At 38.7% G+C, this 23028-nt stretch overlaps 1 protein-coding gene across 1 annotated transcript in view; it reads right to left on the reverse strand.

Annotated features, from left to right (window-relative positions):
* The window catches only part of ttn.2 (titin, tandem duplicate 2), a 172590-nt gene that overhangs the window by 130939 nt on the left and 18623 nt on the right, over positions 1-23028 (reverse strand). The window contains 20 exon segments of the mRNA XM_073854795.1: positions 197-3988; positions 4387-4393; positions 5159-13551; positions 14585-14623; positions 16698-16886; positions 16978-17103; positions 17179-17463; positions 18603-18834; positions 18950-19118; positions 19225-19366; positions 19458-19718; positions 19804-20064; positions 20170-20427; positions 20543-20809; positions 20914-21174; positions 21258-21518; positions 21599-21862; positions 21950-22222; positions 22337-22603; positions 22705-22986. Coding sequence (XP_073710896.1) covers positions 197-3988; positions 4387-4393; positions 5159-13551; positions 14585-14623; positions 16698-16886; positions 16978-17103; positions 17179-17463; positions 18603-18834; positions 18950-19118; positions 19225-19366; positions 19458-19718; positions 19804-20064; positions 20170-20427; positions 20543-20809; positions 20914-21174; positions 21258-21518; positions 21599-21862; positions 21950-22222; positions 22337-22603; positions 22705-22986 — 16029 coding nt within the window.

Consider the following 23028-nt stretch of genomic DNA (forward strand, 5'->3'; position numbering starts at 1 on the left):
GAGGTGGTGTGAAGTGGATTCATGCTTGCGCTTCGGTGGGGTGAAACTGTCTCTTTTAAATAAATACAGGAATATATTGTATTAAAAAGTGAAAAACACTAAGAAATGGTGTATATAATGATATGTGTTTTAGCAATGAACGCCAAGAGTTAGTCACGTGTAGCATGGGATGGAAAAATAATCCCATAAATCCAACCTCTTGGGACCACTGTGAGGTGGGAGGATGTTGAAGATTTGCCAGCTTCGCCTACAGCCTCACAAGTATATTCTCCTTGATGATCCTTCATAACTTTGATGATTACTAGTGTGTACGTGTCATGGTCTTTGGAACACTTGAACTCTTTGCCAGATTTAATTGATTTCCCATTGAAAAGCCAATTTACTTTCTTTACGTACCTTATTGTCAATGTAAATTTTACTTCAGAATGTTCTTCTATTACCATATCTTCCAAATTACTTTCAAACATTGGGTAACCCTCTGTAACTTCTTCCTTTTCTAACTTCATAAAGGCTTCAGATATAAATTCCTCCCTTTCCTCCTTCCTCTGAACAATGACAGCAGACTGTTCAGTTGGAGCCGGCCCCGGGACCAATTCAGTTGTTATACCTGCAGCTCCTGCATCTCTCTCATGTTTTTTTACTGTCACAGATCTGGTTTCTCTTTGCTCAACATGGATAGACTGTTGGACTTCAATTTTTGATTCACTTGTCACGTGAACCATTGACTGCTGCATAACACTTTGCTCATTTGCTGTTACAGACTGGAAAGAGGATTTAGCCACTGTTTTCAAAGCTGCAGATTGAGATTTTGGTGATGTGAAAGGCTCTGCATTTTCTGTCAATCTTACCACCTCCACCACAGGTGAAAAAAGTTCTTTTGAAGAAGCCTGGCTAACCTGTAATCTTTGGGGCCTGTCAATTTGCATAGTGCCTGGCTGCTCAGAGGTCAGAACCTGCTGTTCCCTATAGACAATCGAATAGAAAGCAGCTTGAAGTTCACTCTTGAAATCAGCTGTCTGAGGATAGTCTCCTTCAAAAGCAATTGTAATTTCAAGCGGCGCACTTGCGCTTGTAACAAGATATGTGAACATAAGATACTTGGGTTCTCTCCTTTCTTTTACCTCAAGAACCTCCACAGATCCTAAGCTCTCCACCACATCTGCCAAGATCAAGGTTTGGTCAGAAGCCACAGCAGTTGCAAGTGCATCTCTTAACTGATGCTTAATGTCTAAAGTGTGTGGTTTTGGAGCTGGAATAACAAAAGTAAGCTCTTTGGGTAGTGTTTGGATGTCTCTTGATTCTGATACTAAAAGAGCCCCCATCTTCTGCTTAGTGACAATTGCTGTGGTTGTTTCAGATTTTGTAATTTCCTGAGACAGCTCACCTTTGATTACATGCTTTTCTTCCATTAATACTGATTGCCTAACAGACTGTCCTTCTTGAATTTGGACTGCATAATCTTGCTCTGTGGCCTCAAGAACAATGCTGCTCTCAGTTGAAATAGCTTTTTCCTCAACATGAATTAGTTCAGATGGGATTTTGGGTTCAACGTTAGTTTTAGAAACACATTTCTCAATTTTTCCTATGTTTTCTGTGTGACCTTCCTCAATATCATGATTTTCTGACACAGATGGCACATGTACAATATTCCAGCGATCTTCTTTCTGAACTATGGCACGTTGCTGTTTAATATCACTTACAAATGGGGTTTCCTTCGGTAATGGCACAGGTTCTGAGAATACTTGAAGAATACTTGGGGGTTTGGGTTCTTTTCTGATTTCAGACTGGACGCCTGTTACAGACACATCAAGTTCTTTACAATAATCTGCTGTATGCTCCCTTTTCTCCTCTGTGCCTGCAACATGTTTACGGGCTTTTTCTTGTCTCTGTACCGCCACTTGTTGGTCTGGCCTTTCAGTTGAGATTATACCTTCTTTTGACAATGTATGGTCTAAATGGACTGCCTGAAGATGCAAAGGAGCAGGAGATTCCCTACAGGGCTGTATGTTAAGTTCTGTTTCTCTTGCTGGGAACTGAGATGACTCTTCACACGTAACAGTTTGCTGTGAGTCCACTGAGACTGTATGTTTACGAATTGGGCTTTTTCGAGCAAGTGCTTTCTCTGGGCTTGGTTTCTCGCTGCTGAATCTACCTTCAGTTGGAAGAATATCCTGATCTGTAAAGACCTGTAAATGCAGAACTTGGTCCTGTTCTCTCTCGGATGGCACTGAAATCGCACTGTCTAAACCTGGAATCAAACTTGACTTATCAGCTTGAAGTGAATGTATTTCCTCTGCAACAAGGGCTGATTTTAATACACTGTCTTTAACTAGAGATGCAGTCTCCTCAACAGGCCTGTGCATAGATAACTTCTGTTCTTTTGATAAGGTTTGAGTAGTCTCATTAACTGAAAGTACAACCGGTTTTGTTGATTCCGTCTTAACAGATGATTGAAAAGAGTCAAGTGTTGACAGTTCAATAGAGTGGCCCTCTGTGATTTGTTGTTTCTCAGTTGAAACTGCACTATAACGAATCTTAACTCCCTCTTTCACTTGGTATCCCTTTTCCTGCTGCGTATGTGGTATCATTTGCGAATGTTCTTTAACAATTGGAAGTTTTGTCTCAACTTGATGACTAGATATTGGAAACTTGGGTTCAGGGGCTGGCTTGATCTGTTCTCCTTCACGACTTGATAATGGCTCAGCTTTGACAATGGTCAGAGAGGTCACACTCTCAGTTATGGCAGACATTAGCTGTGACTGATGCTCTTTTGCAATTTCAAGCTCTGTGACCTCAGGACTTTTGATACGATCAAAGTGTTGTTCTGTGAAACCTTGGCTTTCCTGAACAGCTGAGGTCATGGCAGCCATATGGAGCTGTTTCAGAGGGGTTGCTACTACTGCCTCTGGCTGGGATGAAGCAGAAATTATGCCCTCATGCACATCATGTGACTGTAACACTGCAGCTTGATGAGTTACCTGCTCCTTGTGCACAGTTGCGGCAGAAATATCCAAGTCGTGCAGAGTGTCGACTTGCTCACTTTCTATTGTTTGCTTGTCTTCTGTACCAATGGTGTAAATTACCTTCTGACCCCCTTGTAGACTAGCACCTATCTGTCCAGGAAGGCTAACACTGTACAAGCGCGATTCAGTGGCTTGCTCAGTCATGGACACCGTATAACTTTTCTGCTCCTGAACTAACTGTTGTTGATGAAATACAGAGACTTTTTTGTGGAATACAATCAATTCAGCACTGCAGCTGGCCTCCCCTAAGGTATTGGCAGCCTTGCATGTGTAAAGCCCACTGTCCTCCTGCTGGATGTCATTAATGATAAGAAAGCCGGAGCCATCTGGGTTACTTACAACCGTGCAATTTTGGCTTGACTTAATTTGTTGATTACCCTTAAACCACTGAACATCAGGGAGTGGAGCTCCAGTAACTCTGTACTGAAATTTTACATCACTGCCCTCTACACATTGCACCGGCTGAATTTGTGTGGTAAATCGTGGTGGTTCTCCTGGTATTTTAAACATTTGTTCCACCCATTTTTCTGCTGATGATAAATGACTTAATTCTACCTTTAAAATCGTCTTGCAGGTGGTTTTGCCAAATCTATTACTGGCAATACATGAATATTCTCCCTCATACTGTTTCTTGACTTCTGTTATTATTAGAGTGTACTCATTTTTTTCTTCAACAAATTTATAAACTGAAGAAGAAGTAATAGCCGTACCATTGTGGAACCACTGAACCTTTGGCTTTGGAAAACCAGACACTGTGACAGTAAACCTAACAGAGTCTCCTACAGTAGCTTCAGCAGGCATAAGCTTGGATTCAAACACAGGTTTTTCCTTTTTCCTCTCTAACGAACTAGAAAAGCGTTTTTGCTCTGGCTTGAGTTCAAGTGTTTTAGATTTTTCAGGTAATTGCAGGGATGTGCTGTAGGTTTCATCTTCTTCTTCAGTCTTCAGTGTCAAACTAGAAAACTCTGTATGAAAATAATGGGATTAAACAATCATCAAAATATTCTTTAAATCAAGGATGAAGATAGAGCTCAGACAACATTAGTCAAGAAGCGGGCATAAAATGCCCTTAAGAGGTGAAATAAAATAAAATGCAGCATACTGGTAATTTTTTTATCACCATTTTATTTACTTTTTCATACATGTAATCACAATAAGGCGGCAGAGCAGCACATATACATTTAAAATAACATTAAGACACAGCATTTTTATCTCTATCAAACTAGGTTAAATCAAACTACTTTAATAAAGAAAATAAAAGTCATATGATGAATTATATGCAAGTTTTAATTATTATTTTAACTAGTTTGACTACTACTATTGTTTTCGTCATATTTTATTTACACCTATTTGAACATTTTACCAATGATCTTTAAGAAAAACAATATCAAACTATACAAAAAACTGGTACAATTAAATTCCACTCTATCCTGACTTCCTAATGCTGCAAATTTCTATTTGTATCATCATAATCCTATTGATACAGAAGGTTACCTAAAGGAAATCTCTTCTTTGACCTAATCTGAAAACTTTAATTAGTCTTTTTTATTTTTTTAATACATAATTAAGTAAAAAAATTAACCACAAAGAAAAACACAAAAAGGGAAAACATAATGCGTTCATGCAGTTTCAATTTAAACAAAAGAAAAACCATTTATGATTCAACTTGCATGTAGATCTGCTACACTGGTCATGCATTTTTAAGGAAACACTAATTAAATGATCAAATCTGTACTTAATACCTGTTTAAAGACAAAGAAAATTGTGCTAATATTTTAAGGTGGGGCCATCAAAAGACTAATGTAATGTTGCATTCATTTAATTTAATGTATTTAATTAAATTATAACAAAGCTTTTCAATTTCCACTGTGCCACCAAAAAGGAAAAAGAAAAGAAAAACTGCAGCATATAGGTGTATCAGGAGTAAATTTCATTTTTTTTATAAATTAAAGTTCAATAATTTAAAAATATATACCACTAAAGATGTATTTTAATTGCAGGTTTATAAATAATATCACAATAATTTACAAATGCAACACATAAATTTGTTCTACATTATATCTATCAGAGTTAAACAAAACAACAAACTTGTCTGACACTCATGAACCATGCTTTGAGACTTAAAATTAAAATACCTTTAACAAAGATGTGGTTTCAGTGTACCCAGCATTGTTTTGGATAACACATTTGAATTCACCAGCATCACTATGAGTTACATTTGTTATAAGTAGATTGAAATGCCCTGATGCTTTTTCCTGGATAATATACCTAGCATTTTTTACAGGAGCACCATCCTTGTACCACTCAGCTGTAGGGTTTGGTTTGCCACTTACTAAGCATTGAAGCATGACAGGTGTACCTACAGCAGCAGTGACATTTTGCAGTGGGATTATACATTTTGGGGCCATTTCAGTGACCTGAAATTGAAAACTACAAGTGTTTGTTGATTTGCCTTTGAATTCTATTTTGTCATCTTTTGATGGTTCAGCAAAGACATCAAAGTTAATACTAACATATTTTTCTCCTTGCTCACTTGTCTCATTATCTGTAAAAGCAATCAGTCTAACAGCTTTCTGAGACTCATCAACTTCCTGTTGAAACTCAAATTCAAGCTCTATCTCTGATGTTTGTTCACCATCAAATGATGAATTCCCAACAACCAAGTCAAACTTCTGGGGCTGAACTTTTGCGCTACCAAGAGACACAGCAGTTAGTTCCCTTCCCCTTGTCTTACCTGAGAATAATTGTGGGTTCATAACCATAAGTGAAGCTCTACAAACGGTTTCGCCAACAACATTAATGGCTCTACATGTATAGATGCCACTGTCGTGAGTATTGGCTTTGAGAATTTTCAAAAAGTGATTGTCACCATCTGAGGAGAAGATATACTTTTTCTTATCCATGTGAATCTTTATATTGCCTTTGTACCATGACACAATCGGAGAGGGGATACCCATTAAAGAGCATTCAAACATTACATTTGTGTTTTCTGGAGTTTCAATGTCATAAATTGGGTTTATAAAACGTGGTGGCATTTCTGTAACTTCGAAGGCTATTTGTAAGTCATCACTTTCTTGAGTAATAAAATCCACAGCCCCTTCTTCAAACATGCTTGGCAGAACATCAAGGGATATGATCATACTTTTGTTGTCAGCAGCATACTCTGGTATAGTGACAATTTTTACCTGCTTTTCAAACTCTTTAACCTCATTTTCATCTAACTCAACTTCTAACAAGATTTCTTGAGGAGATGGAGACCTTGAAGGATCTTCATCCTCCTCAACATCAAACTCAATGACATGTTGATGGGTAACAGCAGGAGGGGGTGGCATCTGCCTTGCTTCCTCGGATATAACAACAACTAAAGCAACACTTGTTGCCTCACCAACATAATTAAGAGCCTCGCAGATATATTCACCTTGGTCAGCTTTTGTGACATTCTGAATTTCCAAGGCAATATTATCACCATCTCTTTCAATGCTAGTCCGCTTATCCTCCTTTAGCTCAGTTTTGTTTCTAAACCATTTCACCTCTGGAGTGGGTAGTCCAAATACTTCAGCAAAGAACCGTAAAGAATCACCTTCATAAATTCTTCTTTTTGTAAGTGGCTTAAGGAAAGCTGGAGGGATTCCCTGAACTTTTTCCTGAAGTGTCCCTAAACCTGGTAAACCATGCCTCTCTGAAGGAATCATGCCTTCATCTATAGTAAAAACAGGAGGAGTAGTTTCAATACCCTCGTCACCAGGAGAACTGAGAAATTTAGATGGAGAAAATAAACCTTCACTGGAGCTAGATGAGGGTCTCTTAAATCCCACAGGAGACAGGGGATACTCAGGAGGTGTCATGATGCCCCCTGGCGTCTCTGAGGGGGTATGGAAACATTCAGGTGACTTCTGAATTTGAGATATTTCTGTGGATGAAGCTGGTGTGTAGAAACGTTCTATTTCTGCCATCTCCTCACTAAACGTGCTCCCTACTTCTATGGACATTTCTGATTCTGGTGACAAGGGCCTTCCCCAATCAGGTGGTAGGTTATAATAGTCATAAACAGCACTAAAAGTTACTTCTTCTTCCTCAAGTTTGGGAGCATCAACATTCGCCAGCTTGGCCAGTTTTTGCTGTTGCTGTCGATGCGGAGTCTTCTCTGACAAAGAGTAATCAGCTGAGTCAGACTGTACAACTCTGTCAGCCTCAATTTTGGGTTTTACACTAACCAGTGTTGCCATACCTGAGGCTTTTATCATATCACTCTTCACATCGGCTGGACTAGCATCATCTTGTGGCTTATCATGAGGGTTCCTTCTCGATCTTTGAGTGGAAATCGTACTCATTAATGGCTCTGTTACTTCAGATGAGAGTGCAGTTTCATCATCAATGTCACTCTCTGCAATGTGACTATCACTTTGCCTGGCACATGCCTGCTCCTTTGTATCTCTTTGCTCAACTGTGCTTTCTGACAGTTTTTTAGGGTTAGAACTTAGTGTATCATTGTCTTTAGGGTTACTAATTTTCTCTGGGAATCTAGCCTGGGGTCTAACCAACGTAGGTGATTGCTGGACCTCAGTAACATTTGCAAGAGATACAAAATGGTGTGTGTCTACAAAAGACATTATTTCCTCTGGCTTTTCTCGAGTAGTGTGTTGTGTGTTGTCTAGAACTACTTTTGTGTCATCTGTGGAGTTTCCTAAATAGAAGGTATTAGCTGCAGACACAGAAGGATCTGCATTAAACTCTGTCATTCTGCTTTTGCTAGGGTAAACTGAGGTTGTTTGCTCCACTTCATATTGCTCAGATTCAAGATCAACCTCAGGAATATCTTCAACAGGAAAATATGACTCATCCCTCGACTCTGCCACTGACTCAACAGGCTCATTCCTGAAAGTTGGTATTTCAAATGCTTGTTTTAACTTAGATACTTTAACCTCTGCTCCAGATGACTGCAAACCACACCCTGATATTAGTGGCATATCCGATGTTGGCTTAATGGGCTTGGGTTTGGGAACATTCTCCTGAAGATAATGAGGTTCATCATTTTTGCTAATATCCTGAAATTCATCAGATAATCTATCATAATCAAGAACCCTTTCACTTTTAAGAACACTGCTTATATCTTTCAATGGTGTGGATGAACTTATTAATGTCTTTGTTCTCACTGCACCGCTTGCTGAAGAGGAGTCGAGGGATCTTGCTTGGTTATCCACTTCTGACATGACAATGGATGAAAATCCAGAGTCCAGAGTTGTGGAACCAAAAGACACATCAGCAATACTTTCAACCAGTCCAAGTGTGTTAGATGCAATACATCTATATGTTCCAGCATCTAGATATGTAAAATTATTAATGTAAAGTCTGTATATGTTGTCTTGTACCTCAAATTTATATTTTTTGGTATTTGGATCAAGGGAAATGCCATCATGAGACCATGTGGCTTCAGGCGTTGGCTCGCCAACTATTATGCACTCAAGCATAGTGGTCTGACCTTCTAAAACATTAATGTTCTCTAGTTCTCTAACAACCTGAGGAGCTTCACCAACAACGTCAAAGGAAAATGTAAACTTATGCTTCACGGTTTGAGAGGTGCCATCATCAATGGGGGATTCTGAAGTTTTCTCAATGGGCTCGCATGTGTCCTTAACCTCATCGATCATTTCTAGCACTGGAGTTGGAGCAGTTACTCTGATCTCAACGGGTGTAGAGTGAATAGAGGATTGTGACGTTTTTGGTATATGGATGACTGCCTGAGGTACCCGCAATGTGTATTTGCTGTCCAGTTCAGGAGTCATTAGTGTCTTAAGTTCTTCATCTATAATTTCTTCTTCAGAAAACATGGACTCATCTGTCACTTTAACTACTTGAGGAGGCTCAACTTGGGACCTTGACTGATCATCAGTTACTTTAAAAAGACAACATGTACTTGCTTTTCCATGTTTGTTTGCAATATTACAAGTAAAAACACCTTGATGGTTATAAGTTGGATAATAAATAGTCAGCGTTGATGAAGTTGCTTTGACACGGACATCAAAATCTGGGTCTTGCATTAGAGGCTGTCCATCTTTAAACCATGAAACAAATGGAGGGGGATCTCCCTGAAAATGGCAACTTAGTTCAGTCATTTCACCTCTCTTTACCACAACATCTGACAAAATTGCCACAAATTTAGGTGCTTTGGGGTTTAATACTCCAGAAGACATCGTCCCTTCTACAGGAACAACTTTAGGATTTTCGTGACTAAAGATTGTTTTTTGGTGGTCTATTAGACCAGGTTCCTGTCTAGACAATGCAATATCTTTTGCATTACTGTGGTGCTGCTGAGTTATACCTTCATGACCCATATATGGCCTTTTAAAATCTCTGGTCACATCTGTAGTGATTTTATCTGCTTTAAATCCTTCAAGCGTTTGATCCAACTTTACTGTTGTTGGTGAAACTGTGGACATCAATATTGTCTCTGGTGTTATAGCAGAAGACTGTGGATTCTCTGCTAAGGCCCAATTAGATTCTAATTCAACACTTTCCTCTTGTTCAATCGGAATGTCTTGTTGCCAGTTTTTTATGCGCTTTGCTAGAGCTTCCTCCTCACTGACAAAATAGTCACTTTGAGTCCTTAACTTCTCACTGTCAGCCGCAGATATGGTATCAGCTTTCCTAGGTGTTTTGGAAATATCGGTTACATAGGACTGAGAAGAAATATCACTGAAAAACCTTTCCTTTGCTGTTTTATGCAGTGGTCTCCTATCCATCTCTTCCAATTTAACATCTTTATATGATGCACTTTCTAATCCACTTTCTGAAACACCAACCAAATGTTTAACAGCCTTTTCTTGTTCAGTCTGAACATCTTGTTGCCATTTAATTATACGTTGGGCTAATGCCTCTTGTTCACTGACATGGGGTTCGCTCACACTTTCTAACTCATTTATTCTTTCTCTTGATAAATGCAGCACATTCTCTGATAAGCGTTCAAATGAACGTCTTTCTTTAAATGGGGATGTTGACGTCTTTGCCAATGAGGAATCTCTTTCAGATTTTAAAGTTCCGGCATCTTCCTTGTGAACAGGACTAACAGTTTTATGATAATAAGTGCCTTTGTCCTCTGACCATTGAGGCAAAACTGCCTGTGCCTGATCAATCTGAGAATCATTTTGTCTTTTTTGAATATCCTGAGATAAGACCTGATCTTCATATTCTAAGCACTCAATCTCTTGGTTTCTCTCAAAAATGTTTTCCACAGGCATAGATCTCTGTTCTAATTCCTTTAAAGGAACTATTTTGCTTACACAATGCAGACCATCATCACCATAAAATGTTTCTTTCTTTGACTTTACTGCTTTAGCTCTTGGAGACTCTTTCTCTTCTGGTATCTCATGTGATGGGTAGATCTCCTGTCTATTGCTCACTTGTTTGGAAGCTTCTCCTGCCTCTAACCATTCCAGCACAAAAGGATCCTTTGCCCTAACCTGGGCTTTATCGTCCCTCTGTAGATCCTGCTTCTCTTTTTGAATGCGCTGAGCTAAGAACTGATCTTCACCTTCTAAGCACTCACTCTCCAAGTTTCTTCCAGATATGTTCTCAAAAGTCACAGGCCTCTCTTCTAAATTCTTTACAAGAACATTTTTACCTTTATATTGTAAACCATCACCAATATTTTTTTCTGTTCTTGACTTCACTGTCTGTGCTTTTAAAGACTCTTTGTATTCTGACACCTCGTGTGAAGGCCTGATTGGTTTTGTATTGCTCACTTTGAAAGCTTCTTCTGCTACTAACGATTCCAGAACAAAAGGTTCCTTTGTTGTGACTTGGGGCTTTTTATCCCACTGCACATCCTGTTTCCTTATTTGAGTGTGCTGAGCAAAGAGCCGATCTTCAACTTCTAAGGCCTCACTCTCACTGTGTTTTTCAAGAATGCTTTCATCAGGCAAATTTCGCTGTTCTGATTTCTGTACAATACCATATTTACCGGCATGTTGCAAACCATTATTATCAAGATCTTTCTCTTTTGACTTTACTGCCTTAGCTCTTGCAGACACTTTGTCTTCTGGCACCACTTGTGATGGGCAGATCTCCTGTCTATTGCTCACTTGTTTGGAAGTGTCTCCTGCCTCTAACCATTCCAGCACAAAAGGATCCTTTGCCTTGACCTGGGCTTTATCATCCCACTGTAGATCCTGCTTACTTTTTTGAATGGACTGAGCTAAGAACTGATCTTCACTTTCTAAGCACTCACTCTCTAGTTTTGTCTCAGGGATGTTCTCAACAAACAAAGCACTCTGTTGAAATTTCTGTACAGGAACATTTTTACCTTGATGTTGCACAGCATCAATATCTTTATCTTTTAACTTCCCTGCCTTAGCTTTTGGAGACTCTTTGTTTTCTGGCACATCTTGTGAAGGCCTGATCTCTTTGATGTTGCTCACTTGTTTGGAAGCTTCGCCTGCCTCTAACCATTCCAGCACAAAAGGTTCCTTTGCCTTGACCTTAGCTTTATCATCCCAATGCACATCCTGCTGCCATTTTCTAATACGCTGAGCTAAGAACTGATCTTCACTTTCTAAGCACTCACTCTCCAGGTTTTTCTCAAAGATGTTCTCAACAGACAAAGCTCTTGGTTCTATTTTGTGTACGGGAACATTTTTACTTGTATGTTGCAAACCATCATCATCAAGAACTTTTTCTTTTTTTGACATTCCTCTCTTTGCTTTTGGAGACTCTTTGTTTTCTGGCACCTTATGTGAAGGCCTGATCTCTTTAATGTTGCTCACTTGTTTGGAAGCTTCTCCCGCCTCTAACCATTCCATCATGAATGGATCCTTGGGCTTCACCTGGGCTTTTTCATCCCACAGCACATCCTCCTGCCATTTTCGAATGCGCTGAGCTAGAAGCTGATCTTCACTCTCTAAACACTCACTCTCCACATTTTTCTCAACAATGTTCTCAACAGACAAAGATCTTTGGTCCAATTTCTGTACAGGAATAATTTTACTTTCATGTTGCAGACCATCATCATCAAGAAATATTTCTTTCATTGACTTGACTGCTTTTGCTGGAGGCTTTCTGTCTTCTGGCATCTCATATGACGAGGAGATCTTCTGTGTATTGCTTAATTTTTTAGAAGTGTCTCCTGATTCTAACCACTGCAAAACAAATGGTTCTTTCGCCTTGACCTGAGCCTTTTCATCCCACTGGCTATGAATTCTGGTACCATCATCTTTCTGTATTAAAATATCATATTCAATGTCCTTTTCCGCCACCTCTTTGGATACGATCGTTTGATCCACCTGTGTGTCAGATACATGAACCTCACTCTCTTTTCTTAATGCTTCTCGAGGAGAAAGTTCACCCTTCATAATTTGTAATGCCCTAGATCTTGACTGAGGTTCAAAAGAGTGTCTAACTCTTCGCTCTAATGATTGGGGGCCAAGTCCAGTAATTCTTTCCAGTCTACTCTGAAATTCTGCAGAATCTCTGGAACTTTCACCTTGCTCACCAGGGCGAACAACATGCTGAAGTTCTGGCAAAGTGGAAGGTTTTAGTTTAAGTCTCTCAACATAATCTGTGTAACAAGGTTCACTTGTAACGGATTCCACATCAAACTCAGATGAGGACATTGTCGATATAGACATTCTCTTTTTCTTTTTGACAGCCTTTTGCAAAAGACTGAGTTTAGCTTTAACCTCTCCATGAAGGCTGTCTGTGTCACTAAATCGATCACTGTACCTATCACTACACCTATCACTGAATTTATCACTAAACCTGTCACTGTATCGATCACGACCTGTAAATCTGTCACAGTATATATCACTGTATCGATCACTAAACCTTTCGTACCTCTCATACATCGGAGGCGGAGAACGTGCACGTTCGGATGCTGTTTCTAACTTGTCTTTTTCTGGTGTTCTTGATGGGGATGCAGTTCTAAAATACATGGTACGAAACAGGGAGCCTCCCTTTGTCCTGTGACGACCCTTGGATTTCCCTTTACTTGTTTTATCAAATGGAGAGCCAACACATCTTAGCTCCACTCTAAATGTTCTCTCCTTTGTTGAATCAGCTAATGATTCTGAGCTTGAATAGGTTTTGTTTGAATGTCTAGAATGACTGAAATAACTTACATCTTGTTCTTCCCTCAATGACACAAGAAGTGACGCAGTGCATTCTGCAGATCCTTCAGTGTTAAATGCCATGACTTTGTAACTGCCCGAGTCTTTTTCCTTAATACCCTCAATTGTTAAACTTGTTGAGTGCATATGCATTTTACTCATTGTATGTATTTTACGATGGTGCTCCTTTGGTATTTGTCTGTTATTATGGAACCACAATATTGTTGGAGATGGCATAGCAACTAGTTTGCACTTAAAAGCTACAGTATCACCCTCCAAAACAGAACGAAATTTTAGCTTTTTGGTGAATGACGGTTTGATGTTTTCACTGGGGGCTAAAAGTCCATGATCAACAATTTCTTCTGGGTCTGAAAAAGCACTGTATCCTCCTCCTTTTTCCGTGCATTCAGTTCCTTCATTATAAAACAACTCTGTAAAAAAGGGAGACAAATTTCAACAAAATTCCCAGTTTGCTAAAGAAACTGAAATATATTTAAAAGAGATTATTAATAGAAATATTAAATCATGCATCAAGTCACAAAGCCATAAAAAACAAATTCACTCACCATATTTGTTCGAATAAACGCAAGACTTGATTCTTTATTAATGATTCTGACACGAAAATCGCTTGATGCTTTGTTCCTTCTTCTGTGGACAGTTCTTCAAAGCATAAATTTCTTTTCGAAGCATTAATACGTATCCAAATAATGCTGATCTGGTTTGAAGAAGAGCTTTTATATTTAGCTTTGTGTATATCCTAAAATATCCCTTACCTGACTTGCAGAATGGTGAATAAACGCCCTTTCTAATACTTAGAATAACGGTATTATTTCATACATAAAGAGAAAAGTCACTCTCTATTGATTGAAAAAAAGAGTCTGGTCATTAAAACAGCACTAAATTTCTTTTTTAGAAGGCGTTTATTCGAACTAATATAGTTTACAGATGTAACCATGTTATTTAAAAAAGCAAACAACATTATTCACATACCGCTATCTGCAAGCCAGTCTAAGAAATATTTGCAGGAATATGTGTTCCAGATGCAAGAAACATAGAAAGCAATTAAAAGATGTGGCTACTTCCATATCTTTTAAAGTGTGATTTCCTGTGGTCTGGAACTTTAAAAGGATAACCATCCTGCACCTTTTGTTTTTAGAAACAATCAAAAAATACCATATCCTTCATGCTTTTCAAGTGGAACAGGTAAATGCAAAACCCCACTTTGCAAAAGTGCTTCACTGCAAGCATTTTATCAACCAAATTGCTTGCTATTCAATAACACTTGAGTTTCATCCATACACATATCCAACGACATATGAAATTTGTTTCCATTTAAAAGGATCCACTTGCATGCAATGTTTGTACATCCAGTCATCACATCTAAATATGCTCAGAAAATGTTAACTTTCATCGTTTTTTAGAGAGAGACATTATTTAGAAGGAGATACTGTAAATTGATCTTACCTTTGACTTCTTCTTCAATATCTTCTCGCACTTTTGTAACTGTAACAAAAGTAACACGAGTAATAATGAGTAAATCATTGTAAATAATTATGAACAAAAAACGATGAATAAAATAATCATTCAGCCAAATTAAATCGTTCAGCCTCGGTATCAACATTTGATAAAGAAAAAAAGAAAATGTATCATTATAACAGTCATCCAAAAGAAATCAAAGTTCAGAGTTTGTCTGTGATACAAATGCAAAAATGTTAATAGAGGTGAAACATGGCAGTTGGAAAAAGCATGCATTTACCAGCCTGACATTACCTTATAAAAATATTTTTTTTTTTTTGAAGTAACCGTAGTACAATAGTTGTTTGCGTACTGAGTACCACTGGCAAACCCATTTAGTGGTAACCATGGTTTAACTATAGTAATCATGGTTCTTTGGTTTTAACTATAGTAAAACCATGGTCATTTTCGTAATTCTGATAAAACTCCATCAGCACCGATAACTTTAAAAGAGTAAAGATGAAGAGGGCTGAAATAAACCAGCCTGACCTCACAGGAAACTATTTTATGGTAACTATAGGTATAAAATGTATGGAGGTACTCAATTCATAAGAATTCCTACAAAGTGAATCATAGAAAAATTATAATTGATTGCTATTATTATGATTATTAAAGAAATTAATATTGAAACCCCACCGCTAACCTGCCCCACTAAACCACTCTCACAGGGGTAAAAGCAGATACTAACACATACAAAAGGGATTGTACAAATATATAAATAATATAGCCACCTCGTAAAACCATACCAAAAGATTATGTTGTATAAACGGCATTTAAAGGTGCAGTGTGTAATTTTTTGAAGGATCTCTTGACAGAAATGCAAAATAATACACAAAGCTATATTATCAGCGGTGTATAAAGACCTTTCATAATTAACCGTTATGTGTTTATTACCTAAGGATGAGACGTTTTTATCTACATACACATACTACATACATACAGGGTCCCCTTACATGGAAGTTGCCATTTTGTGCCGCCATGTTTCTACAGAAGCCCTTAACGGATAAACTTTTTTTAATAAGTTGTCTCCGATGATGAGATGTTTGTCCGGTGGTGGCTAACGTAGCTTTTCTATGTGTTTCAAAAGCGAGGGGTGAGCAGTGGACTAAGCCGTTGGTTGCAATTCGCAACCTCACCACTAGATGCCGCTAAAATTTACACACTGCACCTTAACCAACTTTAGTTATGCAAGGACTCTTTATGCAAGATCTCAAATGCTAAAGACTGTACTAAAAACTTTTTAAAGCAATGAAGTGCAAAGGTGGTTTTAACAAGCTGGCTTATACTTTTCAGATATTTAATGACTGATGAATTTCCCAAGTAATTCAAACAACGTTAAGGCTTCATAAAGTGCAGTTAGTAAAAGTGCACCAAAGTACCTAACAGGTACCCATTTACTGAAAACTCAGAAAGACAGTGATGTAAATTATTGCACATACTCGTGGTCTGTTAATCAAAAACGATAAGCTGCTTTGAGCTCAATTACCTTCTTCAGTTACAGCAAGACTGGCTGAACAATCTGCCTCTCCTGCGATATTGACTGCTTTGCAAGTGTACAGTCCAGCATGCTCAGAAAAAGCATCAACTATGATTAGTGTAGCAGCGTTTGTCATCTCATCAAAATGAAAGACAACATTTTTGGAAGGCTTTATAGGCTGTTTGTCATGAAACCAACTGATCTCTGGTTTTGGCATGCCGGACACACAAGCATGAAATCTGTCCACTTCTCCATGAGCCACCTCGCAGCTCACAATAGGCTGAATGAAAGTGGGTCTTTGGCCAATAGGGTCCTTCTTAACAGTTTTAATGCTTGTGTAGAGACTGGATGAAGGTTGTGATTGCGATTCAGATGCATAGTCGGCAATTGTTAGTCCTGGAAAGAAGCATTGATTCACCCTTAACTACTGTCTGTAAGGTTCATGCAGGTTTGTTTCCTTTTTGATTTTCATTTGGTTGGAACCATTGCTTTGCATTAACAGCCAAACCATCATCAATCAATTGTATATTAGTATTATTACTAAAGCCATTATTAATTTATGGTTCATAGGAAAGTTTGACTCACCATTCACTTTCAGTCCAGCAGAGCACGAGACCATTCCTGCAGAATTACGAGCAACACACGTGTACTCGCCCTCATCCTCAGGATAAACTCTGGCAATCTCCAGCTGACAGTTGTCATTGAACTGGGACACTCGGAATATGTCCGACTGCTTGATCTCTTTGTCTTTGCAATACCAAGTAATCGTCAGATCTAAATCAGAGGAACAAGCGGAGCATTGACTTAGAAGTGAATTGATATTTTGAACCGATTAAGCATCCCAGCACATGGTTATTGTCCTTACCTTCCCCTGAGACACGACACTGGAACCTAGCAGGTTCTCCTTCGTTGACAGAAGTACTGCGTATTGGTGATATTACCACAGGTGGTGAAAGGGGTGCTCCGGCTTCAGGAGAAACCACTTCTGGAACTAAAACGAAAATTATTTATTTTGTAAAAGAACAGCAGGTATGTTAATGAAGCACTAATCTGAACTAATCTTTACCTTCCACATCAAGCGAAGCAGAGCTTGTGGCTTCTCCATAGTCATTCTTAGCTTCACAGGTGTACAGAGCTGCATCTTCTGGGAAGACCTCAATGAGCAGCAATGTGTACTCAGTGGCATCCCTCAGGAACTTACACTTGAACCCAGAGGACAGAGCCTGAGAGTTCTTGTACCAGGATACCTGAGGTTGAGGGGTTCCTGTCACCACCACGGAGAATCGTGCAGGCTTGCCAGCCTCAACAGATAGTGGCTCCATGTCTCTGACAATCTGAGGAGGCTCAGGGACTGGAAAAAATGCAATAATTTTGTGTAAAAAGCTATCATGAAACATAATAAAAGACAACTCAACATAAATAACAAGTATAATGAATACTCAATGTAAAAATTACACTATTAATTAGGGATGCACAGATACAAATATTCTGTGCCGGTACTGATATTCGCTTACTTAGAATGACATCTACCGATACCAATAGAAACAGAATATTATGCTACTTAACATCAAACGTGTAGCATCGCGTTGCTCGCTCTAGATTACTTGCGGGATTTAACCTTGTGTCATGCAAATTTTTTGCTTGACTTGAATATTTTTAACTTGCGTGAAGGCGTGTTTAAGGCGAATAATCGCGTTTTCGCTGCAATCGCGCCACCCAATTCACGTCATTCGCATTGCCCCGCGCGAGGACGCATTTTGTAATCTACTCACGCCAACCGTTGAACTCGCGTTTGGTGTGTATGCCCCATTAGATCGTAAAAAGTGCAAAGTGTAAAAACTGCAATTCTGTTCTCATTTTTACCCAATTCAAAATAATAACACAGTATGAGTTCTGATGGGTTTTTCCGCCCCTTTTGATTGATCATCGGCTGTTGTCCAACAGTGTGAAAAATGCTTTTATTTATACCGACAGGGATGGGCAGTATTTTAGAAACATGTATTTAAAATACGTATTTAAAATACACAATAATATTTAGTATTTGAATTGGTTTCGGAACTTTTATATGTAATTTGTATTCATTTTAAATACATTTCAGATTTTGTTAGGATTTTCAAAATACATTAAATACTTTGTGCCAGTCAACCTCTTTATCAAACACGTCCCCCAATCCCAACATTCATGCACGTGAGCTGCAGCTGTACAACTGATTTTTCTGTAAAAATGTGAGGATGTCATGGTCAATTTTTTATGTTTTATATGTATTATATTTTATATGTATTTTGTATTCAAATACATTTTCCACACAGTATTTTGTATTCAAATATTTTTTCACAGAATATTTTGTATTTTTTTTTTTTTGCCCATTTCTATCTACCGTTACCGAATATATATCTCTGCAACCTTACTGGTGCATGCAAAATGCAGATTTAATAATATGAGGGTCAATATTTAAACATTTTAACAGCATTTACTAGAGATCATACTCACTGTTAACAATCAGGTTCACCACACTTCTGTTCTTTCCAGCAATAAATGTGTATGGTCCTGCATCGCTCCTGTAGCTCTCTGTGATTGTAAGGCGATGAACTTTTCTTATAATCGCATAGTTGAAACGCGGCTCGAGAGAAAACTGTATCTCAACTCCATTTCTCAGCCAACGACCCTCGATGTCTTCCTCACTGACCTCAAACTCAATGGTAGCTCTTTGTTTCTCAAGCACCTACAATAAAATGCAAACACCATTGCATGAGTTATTCGTGCGATGACCTCTGTTTGTGATCAACAAATACAAAAAAATAGTGATGATGTGTATAATAAAGCCAGCTGGTACTTACAGTGATTGTCTTCTGTGCAGGTTCACTAATACGCACATCCTTCCCCTCAACTGTAAGGTTGGCTTTTGAAATGCTTGCGCCAGCTACCACAGAGTATTCACCAGCATCTGACATGCGCACCGTTTGGATCATCAGACGATGTATATGTTTTTCTGTGGTGACTTTGTGCCTATGGGGTAGAGATATGATCTATCAGGACGCTGAGCTATAGAGTGTCCAAAGGTAACATGCAGCATTGGTTATGAATAATGAAAATTAATAAATGTGCAGAATACCTTTCAGATAATTCAAGTTCCTGACCATCTTTCATCCATGTTACTATGACGTTGGGCTCGGACAGCTCACATTCGAAAACAGCCTTCTTCTTCTCAGTAATCTTTATGTCTTTGATATGCTTAGTGAACTCAATAACACGAGCTTAAATGTTTTATAAGAGAAAACAACTTCATTAGAATCAATCAATAAAGAATATTTTAAAAGAGTCATTTGAAAATGAAGCAAATTTTACCTTCAACAAATAGCTTTGCTGAAGTTGCAGCAGATCCGGCCACAAACGTGTACTCTCCGACATCCCCAAAGTGTACGTTACGGATAGTTAGAGAGTGACTAAACTGTTTAGTCCGAGTTTGGCATCTATCGCTGGATCGGATTTCTATTCCATTCTTCAGCCATTTGTAAGTGATGCCTTCATAGTTAACAGTCACCTCAAATGTGATTGTGTCTTTCTCCTGTGCATTCAGGTCTTTGAGCATAGATGTGATAAGGAGAGCTAAAGAAGAAAAACATTGGATTTGTTAAGTAAAATGTCTGGCGAGCAGTTTGGTACCAAAAAAAATTGAAAAAACTGAACTGACGGTTAACTGTCAGCGTGGCAGAAACTTTGTCATTTCCACACACAAATGTGTATTCTGCAGAGTCATCTCGGCTGGTGTTCATGATCTTCAGCTGATGCAGTTTGCCCTGCACCACAATCCTGAACTTTTCGCTCATCTCAATCTCAACCCCATTCTTCAGCCAGGTGGATGGGACATTGAAATGTGAAACTTCACACTCGAATGTGGCCACATGGGTCTCGGGAATCTCAAGGTCCTTTAGGGGCTTTGTGACTCTCAAAGCTAGAACAGTTAATTGTGGATTTAGTGATTGTATGTCTAATCTACTATTCTTCATGACAAATGTTACAATACATATGTTTAGGAGAGCTTTCAATTTTTACTCACATTCAACATGTAAATATGCACTGCACTGCAAATGTCCAACAACAGCTGTGTATTCTCCAGCATCGACTTCTTCAACATTCTGAATGACCAACTTGTGCGCTTTCCTTTCTGACAAGATTTGAATATTGGCACTTGGTTTAAGCTCTTGGTTTTTGAACATCCATTTAACCGGTATGCCATCATGGGATAAACTCAGTTCAAATGAGGCTGTTGTATTCAGCAGGGAGGTCACATCTTTTGGTCTCTTCACAATCTTAATACTTTCAAAAAAAATCATATTAGTAAAGAGATTGCTATGTAGTATATCCCATACTCAGAAATAGGATCAAACATCTGTATTTTAAGCATTTTTTGTTAAGCAAAACATATAACTTACTTTCAACATTCAGTCTAGCGTTTGCAGTCAGCTTTCCAAGTTTAAATCCATAGACTGATTCATCTTGGGTGTTGCAGTCCTTGATCTTCAGGGTGTGCACAACGCCCTCTACGGTTATCTCATATTTATCACTGGGAACAATTTCTACACCATTCTTGATCCACTGGGATCCTTTGACGTCTAAATGGGTGAGTTCAAGACTGAATACTGCCTCTTGTGTTTCAGTAACTGTTTGGTTTTTCAATGTCTTCTTAATCTTCACAGCTATTAAAAAGAGACATTTGTAATCAGTTATGTGTAAAGGAAACTGGTTAATTTTACAGCATTAACTGATCACCGAGCATTATCCTAAAAAGCAGTAAACGTACCTTCAACCCTAAGGTTGGCGGATGTTTTGGAGTTTGCCACTTGATAAGTGTACTCTCCAATATCTTGTGGTCTTGTGCTCACAAAGATAAGCCGGCGCACTGCACCTTTATCCTCGCTTTTAACATATTCATTAAAGAGAACGGAGTGGCCATCTTTAAGCCACCTGCCCTCAGAATCGGGATTAGCAACTTCACACTCCATCATAGCAGTTTGTGATTCTGCCACAGTCACATCACAAAGTGGCCTGTTTATAGCGCCTCCTGTTGAAAGAAGATCATAACCATAAGTTGGTGTCTGTGTAGTTTGCACATGATGATTTGACAAAAGACAAATATTATCATACCTGACACAGTAAGTTTTGCACTGGACGTCTTTTCACCCGCTGCAAATTCATACTGGCCTTCTTCATCCTTCATGGCATTAATGATGGTTAAGCTATAGTGCTTCCCTTTGGACACCATTTTGTATTTGGGTCCAGCCTTCAGAGGCTGATTCTTGAAGGTCCAATAAGCATCTATTCCACTGTGGGTTAATTCCACTTCAAAAGTAACATTCTGAGTTTCTGTGCATACACAGTCCTGCATATGCTTGACGATGTCGACCGCTGCGGGACGTAGACATGTTAGTCAACAATAGAAACGCAAAAGTATTTCTCTTATCAGACATAATATTGGTACTACTTACTCTCAACAGACAGGTTGCAAGATGTTTCCACTTTGCCAACTGCCAGCCTATAGTGTCCTTCATCAGAAGCAAATGACCTGCTGAAAACCAGCCTCTGTTTGGACCCTTTGGCAACCATCTGGACTCTCTCACTAGGTACGATAGGCTTGTCATTCTGGTACCATTTCACAGAGCTAACATCAGGGGCAGAGATTTTAGCTTCTAGCACCGCCTTTGTACCCTCAATGGTGTGGACATCCTTAAGAGGATTTACAATTTCGATTGCTGTGAACATAACAAGAACAATTATCTGTAACATCATATTTGAAGATTATAAAAATCTTCATGCATTACTATCAAAAACCATCTTACTCTGAACAGTCAGTTTTCCACTTGTAGTAATATACTGAGCTGGAACACTAAATGAATATATTCCAGCATCATCCCTGTTGACATTTTCAATCAGAACTTTGTGGACAAGTTTGTCAATGACAATGTGAACTCTGTCAGAGGCAGAAAGAGGCAGGCTATTTTTCATCCAACTTCCTTCCACGTTTTCCTGTGAGAATCGCACCTCCATTTGGGCTATATCACCCTCGCAAAGTGTCAAGTCAGAGAGCCCTTGCATCAGAGTTACTGGACGCACTGGAAAAGAAAGAGGAGACTCATTATTATTAACTTTTCCAGTTCACAAATACATTGAAATGACTTAAAAGTAATTTGTACGATGATATATAATTATTTTCAAATTCTACTTACATTGCATCTTTAGTGTGGCACCCGTTGTCAGATCACCCACTTTGAAAGTATATTTTCCCTGGTCCTCCTTCTTGACATCTCTTACCGATAGACTGTGTCGGCCACGACGGGATGACACAACATATTTTAAGCTTGGGGTAATTACTTTGTTCTCAAAGTACCATGTACCCTCAGCATCTTCGCGGGACAGTTCGCACTCAAACTCTCCGGCGTAAGTCTCAGGCACTTCAATGCTCTCCAAATGTTTAACAATTTCCAGTGGTGCAGCTGTATAACAATTCACATGGCACATATGAGCAAAAACCCAATGCTAAGTTTAAAATTTTGTGAAATAACAGGGAAATATATAGTTAACCATTTATGCCTACCTTCAACATGAAGTTTGGCGGTGGTGCTTATGTGATCATCGTCAACTATAGCACACGTGTACTCCGCTTCATCGTCCATGCCGATTGTCAGCACAGAAAGGAAATGCACTTTTCTGTCCGAGTGCATCCTATATTTATCTCCAGAGAAAATTTCGGCATTGTTCTTCAACCATTTGACCTTGACAAATGGTTCATTTGTCTCACACTCAAAGGTCATCATTGTGTCTTTCTCTTTTGCATGGACATCCTCCAGCGTTTGAGTAAAAGATAAAACTTGTTTGGCTGCAAAAAACAGAGAATTTATTAGAAAACCTAACTTAGAAA

This window comes from Misgurnus anguillicaudatus, chromosome 17, assembly GCF_027580225.2.
Source record: "Misgurnus anguillicaudatus chromosome 17, ASM2758022v2, whole genome shotgun sequence".
NCBI classification, from domain to species: domain Eukaryota; kingdom Metazoa; phylum Chordata; class Actinopteri; order Cypriniformes; family Cobitidae; genus Misgurnus; species Misgurnus anguillicaudatus.